General features: G+C 35.4%; 1 protein-coding gene across 1 annotated transcript in view; it reads left to right on the top strand.

The window, feature by feature from the left end:
• The window catches only part of LOC103594357 (chromosome unknown open reading frame, human C9orf84), a 93,987-nt gene that overhangs the window by 35,117 nt on the left and 47,038 nt on the right, over positions 1–11,832 (top strand). Inside the window, exons 10-11 of the mRNA XM_008577567.1 lie at positions 2,859–3,101; positions 6,609–7,025. Of these exons, the coding sequence (XP_008575789.1) occupies positions 2,859–3,101; positions 6,609–7,025 (660 nt within the window). The remainder of the gene's footprint in view (positions 1–2,858; positions 3,102–6,608; positions 7,026–11,832) is intronic.

Below are 11,832 nucleotides of genomic sequence, written 5' to 3' on the forward strand. Positions count from 1 at the left end.
GACACTGAGGGTTGCGGTCCGTTGCCGGACATGAAAAAAGACAAAAAAAAGGAAAAAAAAAAAAAAAGAAAGAAAGGGGTGAGGTGGGAGGGAAAAAAGGAATACGAGCAAGGAACAAGAGAAATAACCAAGCAGCTTTGCAAAAGAACTATGTAAATCCTCTAGAAATAAAAAATAAAACGATTAAAAGCTTAGTGGATAAGTTTAATAGTAAAACAGGCACAGCTGAAAGAAGATTAATGAACTGAAAGACTGATTTGAAGAAATTATCCAGAGTCCTGTAGAGAAACAAAGAAATGAAAGATATGAGAGATTAAAAGACATGAAGGATTGAGGTAGATTGAACAGAGAGCAAGACAAGGATAATAGAGAAAATAAAAAGGAAGTAATTTTTGAAGAGATGATGGCTAAAAATTTTCTAGAATTTTTTAATAACATCAATCTTTAGATCTACCAAGTTCAATGATTTCCATGCAGGATGGATAAAAAGAATTACATTCCTAGACACATTATAGTGACTGCACATTACCAAAAAAACCAAAGTGATCCTATGAACACCAAAGAGAAAAATGAAAAATGACTTCTCAATGACACCAATGAAAGCCAGAAAACAGTGGAATATATCTTCAATATGCTCAGAATAAGTACCTATCAACTTGAATCCTATGCCCAGCAAAAGTATCATCACATAACTATAGTAAAATAGAGGTATTTCCAGAAAATAAAAACTCAGACCTTTACTAAAAGAAACTCTAAAGAATGCAGTTAAAACCAGAAGGAAAGTGATCCCTGATGGAAGGTCTGAGATATAAGAAGGAATAATGAGGAAAGATATTTGTATATATGTACATGTATGTTTTAACACTAACATCAATAATATCTACTTAGATTTTTTTTTAAGGACAAAAAGTGCTGGGTTGGAAAAGGAAATATGAGTTATACCTCATAAAATTCCCATGGTGTTTGAGAGAAGGATAGTATTTTATTTCTTTCCTTGTTGGTGGGTACACAGTTGTTCATTTTATTATTTTTCTTTAATGTTTACATATACACATAGCTGTTTGTATGTTTAAATGCATATTTCATAATACAGAAATGAAACCAAACCAAAAAAGACAAGCACTTGACTACCAACTCTACCATCACCTAGTTACACAACTAGCAAGTAATTTAACCCCTCTGAGTCTATCTCTTCACTCAATGGAAATAATAATATGTATTTTATAAAAGTCTATGTTAATACAAACACTTATGCATAAATGTTCATAATAGCTTTATTTGTAAGAGCCAAAAACTGGAAACAACTCACATGTCCATCAACAGGTGAATGAATCAACAAGTTGTGATACATCTACATAATTTAACACTAGTTAGTAATCGAAAGAAATGATCTATTCCATTAAAAAACATTTTTGAAATGACAAACTTTCTGAAACAGAGAACAGATTAGTGGGTACCAGGGCTAGTGATGGGATGCAGGAGGGATGTGAGTATGGTTATATAAGGGCGGCAAACAGGATCCTTGTAATGTTGGAACTGTTCAGTATATTGAGCGTGATGAGGGATACACAAATCTATGTAGGTGATAAAATTGCATAGAATTTAATACACACACATGAGTACAGGTAAAAGTGAGAAAATCAGAATAAGATTGGTAGGTTATTTCAATGTCAATATCCTAGAGGTGATATTATACTATAGTTTTCCAAACCATTGGAAGAAACTAGGAAAAGTGTACAAGTGATCTCTGTGTATTATTTCTTACAACTTCATGTAAATCTATAATTATTTCCATCTAAAAAAGTGAATGGGGGCTGGCCCGGTGGCGCACTGCTATAGTGCGCCACTTGGGAAGCGCGGTGGCGCTCCCGCCGAGGGTTCGGATCCCACATACAGACCGGCCGCTCACTGGCTGAGCGAGGGGCAGGAGCAACACCGAGGGTTGCGATCCCGTGGCTGGTCCCGGTCCGGTACGGGCGCGACACTGAGGGTCGCGATCCGTTGCTGGTCACAAAAAAAGACAAAAAGGAAAAAAAAAGAAAAAAAAAAAGTGAATGATCTAGTTATACACACAACTTGGATGATTTTCAGAATAATTATGCTGAATGAAAGAAGCTAGACAAAAAAGAATTCATACAGTATGATTTCATTTATATAAAATTCTAGAAAATGCAGTTTTATCTGTAGTGGCAGGAAACAGAACAATGGGACAAGAGTTGGGGGATGAGGAGGATTAGAAGGGAGGTATAAAGAGGCATGAGGAAACTTTGGAGGGTTATGGATATGTTCATTATCTTGATTGTAGTAATGGATTCAAGAGTGTATACATACGTCAAAACCTCCGTGTGTTATGATTTCTCCTTATTTAGGCTAAAAAGCAATGAACCTGTAAGCTCTGTACCATAGTGTCTAAGATAATAGTCATATTAAATCTGGAGAAATATATTTTCTTGTTTAGGCTCATTATAATGAATTAGAATTTCTGACTTAATAAATCATATTACTTATTCAAAATGTTATCAAATGTATTAATATAGTAATTAAAATTGGTCAAGCAAAATAATGGTTCCTTCTCCTGCTAAATATTAGAATAATTTTAACTTCTTGATATCTCCAAATATCAAGGATTGAAATAAATCCTTTATGTGACTTCTATATTAGCTTGAACTTTTAAAAATATTAGTATCTTGGAAAGAAAATACCAGATACAGCTTCAAGTTTCACCTATTTCCTAATGTGTGAAAATATATTTCATAAAGAAATTCTGGTTTGGTTCTGTTTATTGTGTTTTTCTATTCTTTTGCCCTGTACACTGTTTCTGACGATTTATTTTTTCGATTTGTTTTTTTTCTTTTAAGTGCCAAGAATTCAAGAGCCTGACAGTCAATATTCAGTTACATATTTGAAAAAGATATTTTCTGTTGAAGAGGAAAGGCTTGTGATTAATCCTGGAAAGGCAGAGTGGTGGAAACAAGCAGGACTAAACCCGATAATGACAGAAACTGTGGAACATCTGAATACATGTTTGTGTTATGATGACCTATCTTCTAATGACACTAAAATAGAGATATTTTTTCTTACAAAAGTTCTTCAATTAGAATGTAAGTACATAATAGTAAATATGACTTGTATGAACATTTTCAGAATGAGAAAATGTTAGTTACTAGATTTCCTCTAGGTGATGGAGAAAACATAAAGAAGTTCTAACATTCAATATTGGCTCTGGCTCTGCCAGAATTTATGACCTTGGGCTTTTATAGCCTCCATTTTCTTCCTTAAGAAAATAAGGAATTTTGACTAGCTAATCCTACGATTCTGGTCTGTCCTAAAATTCTGTAGTCTTAGTTTTTAAATTTCTAGCCATTTTCAATTAAAATGACTTTGATAGGGGCTAGAAAGTTGGTTAGAGCATGGTGCTAATACCAGGGTCTAGGGTTTGATCCCTGTAACAGTCAGCGCCCCTCCCCCAACAAAAAGTGACTTTCTTTTATAAATGATTAAATTGACAGCACAGTTTCTGTTTACATCAGCTTAAGCACAAACCAGAATTTTATAGTAACTTATTTTTTGACCTGACAGCTGGACTTTGGTGTTCGATAATACCTGGTAATCTCTCTTCAACAACAGAAAATCTTCCACTGTTATTAAAAAGTTTACTAATTTAGCATTTTTTATTTACACAATGTAAGAAGTGACACTTTTGAGTGTCAACCTTTTGAGCTATTTTGGTTGCTATATATGCCATTGTAGTAAATGGAATATACTTAGCATGAATTATACCTTTTTGAAATATATATGTATTGTTTTAAAATTCATTTGTGCAATAATTAGTAAATTTTGATCTTAAAGGATTTAGGAAAGTTTAAATTTAGTTTATTATAGAGTAATAAGTATATTTAAAAGTGAATTATAGAAAATTTTATGTATGTTGGGAGTCTGGTCTAAGAAGATAAGGAATTGGGATGAGAGTTGTTATCAGCAAGGAGTGTTTCAAAGACAGAAGACATAGAAAGCTTTAGATGTGGTCGAAAGGAAGACAGACAGAGACTATATCAAGCATATGTATACCAGTCTATTCCAGGCCTGGATAGTACCCATGGTAGAGTAAGAACTTTAAAAGAGATTAGGTCAAATTGCTAGACAAAGAAAAGGGAGAAGATTTTATGTGTTCTTCAAAATATCCAAATAGTGTATTAAATCTATAAAACTATGTAGTCTTTATTATGCTATGTAACTAATTTGAGGTTAAAATAAAATGTATCATTCACCTTAATACCCCCCAAAATTATGATAATTATGAAATTTAAGAAGCAATAACTATACCTGGAGCTCACAGCCAAGGTGTCAGTATGGGTGGTTAGAGAGGGAATAGTAGAGGAAAATAATCAGAAAAGTGAAATAATAAGCAGTTCCTGTTTACCTGCTAAACATACCAGATTATCTCTAGAGAATATCTCAGAGATTGCAAATTGGTAGCACTCACAGGCCCTATTCAACCCACACATTATTGACTCATATAGTGTTTTAATTAGTTATCAACCTTTAAAATTTGGGGGATTTCACATATATGATCTATATTTTGAGTTTGTTTTTAAAATTCCAAGAACTGGACTCAGATTCTCATATGGCAACAAATGGCTGCGGCCATTAGCACCTCACAACTTTAGAAAGAACATGCACTCTCCAGCTCGCTGTAGTTCCCAGAACTCATGAATTGAGGACAGGTGTTAGTTGGGATTTAGCATTACTCTTTTGTCTTACATTTAGTGTAGTTAAGAGGAAAATGAAATGTTTCTATACCTATATCTCTATTAAATGAGAAAATAAAACAAAATTGTAGACCACATTTTGGAAGAAAAGATTACAAAGTTGATCTACACAAAGACTATGATTTAAGCACTAGCCATATACTTCACTCATTCACATTATTTAGTTGGCCTTATAGGCATTTAAGTTTTTTTCAAATCAACTTTATGAGGTATGATTTACATATAATAAATTGCACTCATTTTAACTGTACAGTTTGATGCATTTTGACAAGTATATATATCTGTGAAACTACCACCATAATTAAGATATAGAATATTTTCATCACCAAAAAGTTCCCTTGTGCCCATTTGCAGTCATTCTCCCTCTATACGATCCCTCTCCCCCACCAACCTTCACCCCTGACTCCTGGCAACCACTAGTCTACTTTCTGTAACTATATATTAGTTTCCCCTGTTCTAGAATTTCATTTATAGAATCATGTAGTATGAACTCCTTTGTGTCTGGCTTCTTCCATTCAGCATAACATTTCTGAGATTCATCCATGATGTTGTGTATATCACTAGTTCATTTATTTTTATTTCTGAGGAATGTGTCATTATATGGATGTACTACAGTTTACTTATCAGCTCTCCTGGATTTTTTCCCCAGTTTTTATTATTGTGAATAAACTACTATGAATATTCGTATACAAATCTTTTTGTGGACGTATGTTATCATTTCTCTTGAGTGAATATTTCGGAGTAGAATTGCTGAGTCTTATCATAGTTATATGTTTAATTTTATGAGATACTACTAAATTGTTTTCCAAAGTGATCGCACCATTTTACATTCCCACCAGCAATTGCGAGAGTTCCAGTTACTCTATAACCTTGGTAACACTGGGTATTGGCAGTCTTTTAAATTTTAGCCGTTCTAATGGATGTGTCGTGGTATTTCATTGTGGTTTTAATTTGTATTTCCCTTATGACTCATCACGATGAGCATCTTTTTACACGCTCATTGGCCATTTGTATAGCTTCTTTTTTAGAAAATACATAACTGCTTTATTGAGATATAATTCATATACCATACAATTGACCCACTTAAAGTATACCATTCAATAGTTTTTAGTATGATCACAGAGTTGTGCATTTATCACCACAAACCATTTTAGAACACTTTTATCACCCCAAAAAGAAACTTCATATTCATTACCAGTTACTGTCCAGCTATGGAATCATTAATCTATTCTCTGTCTCCACAGATTTGTCTCTTCTGGACATTTCATATAAATGGAATCATACAATAAGTGGCCTTTTGTGACTGGCTTCTTTCACCTAGCATGTTTTAAAGATTCACCCATGCTGTAGAATGTGCATATCTTATATAAAGAAATGTTCAAAACTTTTGCTAATATTTTAATTGGATTGCTTTTTCAATGTTGTTTTAAGAGTTCTCTATGTATTTTGGGTAGAGTCCTTTGTCACTTATATGTACTGCAAGTATTTTCTTTCAGTCTCTGGCTTGCCTGGTATGTAAACCTTTGACTCATACAGTAAATGTTACCTCCTAGGCCATGCATGACTCATTGTAAGCCTATTAGCAATAGGGCATCCTGTAATTCCTTCTTTGACAGGTAACCTGGTTCCTATAGCAAGAAAAAGAGATGCTAAATTTTATTGTTTTTAAAAATTTATTTTATTTTGACAGAAAATTGATTTTCAGGGCAGTAATCAAAGTACTCCTAAGGATCAAATTATATTAATAAAAAAAACACAACTAAAAGTTATATTAATCCCCAGTGGAACACTTGTTTAAGCATGGAGGTCATTTGGGTATTTTCTATTTTCTGTTTTCAGCATGGCTAGAACATAAAAGTTGTTCCTCATCTATTGTACTTATTAGTGAGAAATCTGCAAATGAGCATTTATTGCCTTCACAAAAGAGCCCATCTCTGGTAAAAGAAGTACCAGCTCTGCGTTTTCCTGATGAATATATCTCTGTGACAAGACCAACAAAAGAAGAAAAACCAAAGAAAGATCAAGAACTAATTTATAGAACAATCCAAAAGAAAGAAAATGAAGATCACTTTGAACTTGACTGCACAGTACCATCTATTGAATCATCTTCCCCTTCAAGAATTAAAAAAGCATTGATTGAAAGTGGTAAAAAACCTGAGAATGAGTTGGACCTTTTGAGTGACTTTATTATGCTACGAAATAAACATAAGATGTGTACCTCAAAGACTGAAGTCACAGGCACCAGTGAAAAAGATGGTGGGTAATTTAGTAATATTTTGCATAGATATGATAGAACTAAGTGCATAATTTATTTGAGAAGGCAAAGAAATAAATCTCTTCTAGATAAAATTATATTATTTTTCATAGTCAAAGAAAATGGCATTGGGCCGGCCCGGTGGCGCACTGCTACAGTGCGCCACTTGGGAGTGCGGCGGCGCTCCCGCCGAGGGTTCGGATCCCACATACAGACTGGCCGCTCACTGGCTGAGCGAGGTGCAGGCGCGACACGAAGGGTTGTGATTCCGTTTCTGGTCCCGGTCCGGTACGAGTGCGACACTGAGGGTTGCAATCCGTTGCCGGTCACGAAAAAAGACAAAAAGGAAAAAAAAAAAAGAAAATGGCATTGATTCATGATATTTCTTATATATGGGGATAGATATGGATATATAGGTATAGATTTAGATAAAGTTATAGATATGTATTTTCCAAAAAATTTTAAAGTGCATTTGAATTTGTAATTAAAGCTACTACTATAAAACTTGCTTTCTACAACTTGGCCATCCAAATTCATAGTTTTTCTAACTTTTGTTCATCATTCTGTCATTCTTTTTTCTCTTTTAGCTGACAGCCCTATGTCAATATTTTGACTTAGTGTACTTAAGAACTTTCCTTGCCCATTTAATTGCTTATTACTTTTTCTAACATTACCAAAGATTTGCTGTTTGAGTTGTAATTGTCTTGCATTCATTGCTTATAACCACATCAAAGATAACATAATGTGTCATGTCATTTCACTTCTGGTAAAAATAGGATTTCTAGAATAAGTTTGACATAGGTTGCCCTGGTGAAATAAATATAAAAATAATTATGTGACTTAGAGCATAGTTAGATCTTGTTGTTCTATATGCTATTATGAACACAAGATCTTCAATTCTTAGTGTCATGATGATTGCATATACTTTTTTGAAAGACGTGACAGAGGGCAGTGCTGCTTCTCAGATCCTGAGTTTGGATTGTTCCTCCTTGAAGCTGTGCTGCCACAGTGCTCTACGCATTTCCAAGAGCAACAAAAAATAAGGAAATGTTTGGATGCCGCATTACCAAACCTGAGGTGATCTTCAAGTTGGAATAAGGAGCAGAGCCGTGGATGACTGGTGAACCCCCAAAACAGAACCTCCCAGCCCTCAGGAGAGAGGCACCATGCCAGAGAGGCCTGAGATCCACGGAGACCATGCACCCCGCAGTGCCAGCGTGCAACCCAGCAGGTAGGCCTTGCCACCTCCTGACTCCATCCCCAGCCCAGCCAAGTGCATGCTGATCAGAGAGGCGCCCCACCAGAGAGGCTCAAGACCCGTGGAGACCACGCACCCCACGGTGCCAGCACATGACCCAGCAGGTAGGCCTCACCACCACTGGACTCCATCTCCAGCCCAGCCAAGTGTGCACCGACCAGAGAGGCACCTCCCCGGAGAGGCCCAAGACCCGAGGCGACCACACACCCAAGGTGCCAGTGGGCGACCAAGCAGACACTGAGGCAGCCATGCCAAATTGGCAGCCCCAGCAGCATCATAGCCAGACAATGGTGTCGAACCACTGGATCGTGAAATCTCCTGCCACAATGACTGAACATCAAAGGAAAGATACCAGAAATATGAAAAATCAAGAAGGTACACCCCTAAAGGGTAATAACTCTCAAGCTCTAGATTCTATAGAACAAGAAGCCCTTGAAATGTCTAACGAGGAATTTTGAGTGTTAATTCTAAGGAAACTAAATGATATACAAGAAAACTCAGCTACACAACATGATGAAATGAGGAAAAGTATACAGGACCTGAAAGAAGAAATGTACAAGGAAATCAGTACTCTGAAAAAGAATCTAGCAGAGCTTGCCAAGCTGAAGAATTCATTCAACAAAATAAAAAACAGAACAGAGAGTTTAACCAGCATGCTTGCAGAAGCAGAAGACAGAACTTCTGACCTTGAAGATGGGCTGTTTGAAATAACACAGGCAGACCAAAAAAAAAAAAAAAAAAGAAAGAAAAAAGAACTAAAAACATTGAAGAAAATCTAAGAGAGATATCAGACAACCTTAAATACTCAAATATCCAAGTCATGGGTATTCCAGAAGGTGAGGAAAAAGGAGCTTGCATTGAAAACATATTTAACAAAATAGTGGCAGAAAACTTCCCAGTTATTGGAAAAGACACAGATCTTCAGATTCAGGAAGCTCAAAGATCCCTAGCTTAATTCAACCCAATAGGGTCTTCTCCAAGACATGTTATAGTCGAATTGGCAAAACTCAAAGACAAAGAGAGAATCTTAAAAGTTGCAAGAGGGAAGCATCAAATCACCTATAAGGGAGCCCCAATCAGGCTAACATCAGACTTTTCATCACAAACCCTAAAAGCCAGGAAGGAATGGATGATATATCCAAAATAATATAAAACAGAGATTGCCAGCCAAGAATACTCTACCCCACAAGGCTATTCTACCTAAATGAAGAGCAAATAGTATATTTCTCAGACAAACAAAAACTGTAGGAGTTCACTACCATACCACCATCCTTACAAGAAATTCTCAAGGGAGTACTGGGTTTGGTGCCTGAAAAATAACTACCACTGCCATAAAAACTCAAGAAAAATCCACACCTACTAGTAAAATAAAAATGCCAACAATGAAGAGAAAAAAAAAGTTTATCTACAACCCAAGGAACCTGCAAATACAGAAGACAAACAGTAAATCAGAAAGAAAGGAACAAGAGACACTTAAGACATCCAAACAAAGATCAGTAAAATGCTAGGAGTAAATCAACACTTTTCAATAATAACTCTTAATGTAAAAGGATTAAATTCCCCAGTCAAAAGATACAGACTGGCTGACTGGATGAAAAAGGAGGGCCCAACTAGATGCTGCCTTCAAGAGACCCACTTCACTTATAAAGACTCACATAGACTAAGAGTGAAAGGATGGAAAAAGACTTACCATGCAAACGGAAATGAAAAACAAGCTGGAGTAGCTATTCTTATATCTGATAAAATAGACTTTAAACTAAAAACCATAAAAAGAGAGAATGAGGGCCACTACATAATGATAAAAGGATTGATCCATCAAGAAGACATAACAATCAAATATATATGCACCCAATGTCGGAGCAGCCAGATTTATAAAGCAAACTCTATTAGACCTAAAGAAGGAAATAGACACTAATACCACAATAGCAGGGGACCTGAACACCCCACTATCAGTATTGGACAGATCATCTTGGCAAAGAATCAGCAGAGAAACACAAGATCTAAACAATACTCTAGACCAATTGGACTTGGCAGATATCTATAGAACATTCCATCCAACAACCTCAGAATATTCATTCTTCTCATCAGCACATGGATCATTCTCCAGGATAAACCACATGTTAGGTCACAAATCAAGTCTCAACAAATTCAAAAAAATTGGAAGTATCCCATGTATTTTTTTCAACCACAATGGATTAAAACTAGAAATCAATAATAAACAAAACTCTGGAAAGTATACAAACACATGGAAATTAAACAACATTCTACTTAACAATACATGGGTCCAAGAAGAAATCAAACAGGAAATAAAAAAATTTATTGAAACTAATGAAAATAATGATACATCATACCAAAACTTGTGGGATACAGCAAAGGCAGTACTAAGGGGGAAATTTATTGCATTAAATGCCTACCTCAGAAAAATGGAAAGCTGGCAAGTGAACAATCTAATAAAGCGCCTTAAAGAACTAGAAAAACAAGAACAATCCAAACCTAAAGTTAGCAGAAGGAAAGAAATCATCAAGATCAGAGCAGAACTTAACGAAATTGAAACCCAAAAAACAATACAAAAGATCAACAAATCAAAAAGTTGGTTTTTTGAAAAGATAAACAAAATCGACAAACCACTTGCATGGCTAACAAAAAAAAGAAGAGAGAAGATTCAAATAACAAAAATTAGAAATGAAAAAGGTGATATTACAACCGACCCAAATGAAATACAACGAATCATCCGAGACTACTATAAACAGCTATACACCAACAAGTTCGAAAACCTGGAGGAAATGGATAAATTCCTGGACTCACACAAGCTTCCAAAATTAAACCAAGAAGATATAGAAAACCTGAATAGGCCAATAACAATAAAGGAGATTGAAGATGTTATCAAAAAGCTCCCAAAAAAGAAAAGCCCAGGACCAGACGGATTCACAGCAGAATCTTACCAAACATTCAAAGAGGAAATGACACCGATTCTTTACAAACTATTCCAAAAGACTGAAACAGAAGCAAAGCTTCCAAACACATTCTACGAAGCAAACATCATCCTGATACCAAAACCAGATAAAGATATAACCAAGAAAGAAAACTACAGGCCAATATCCTTGATGAATATAGATGCAAAAATCCTCAATAAAATATTAGCAAACAGAATACAACAACACATATGCAAGATCATTCACCACGATCAAGTGGGATTCATCCCAGGGAAGCAAGGTTGGTTCAACATACACAAATCAATAAATGTGATCCACCATATTAACAAAATCAAACACAAGGACCATATGATCATCTCTATTGACGCCGAAAAAGCATTTGATAAAATCCAACACTCATTCATGACAAAGACCCTTTATAAATTAGGTATAGACGGAAAGTATCTCAACATAATCAAAGCCATATACAATAAACCCACTGCCAATATCATCCTGAATGGGGAAAAACTAAAAGCTTTTCCTTTAAAAACAGGAACCAGACAAGGATGCCCACTCTCACCACTACTATTCAACATAGTATTGGAAGTATTAGCCAGAGCAATCAGAGAAGAGAAGGAA

This window comes from Galeopterus variegatus, unplaced genomic scaffold, assembly GCF_000696425.1.
Source record: "Galeopterus variegatus unplaced genomic scaffold, G_variegatus-3.0.2 Scaffold1541, whole genome shotgun sequence".
NCBI classification, from domain to species: Eukaryota; Metazoa; Chordata; class Mammalia; order Dermoptera; family Cynocephalidae; genus Galeopterus; species Galeopterus variegatus.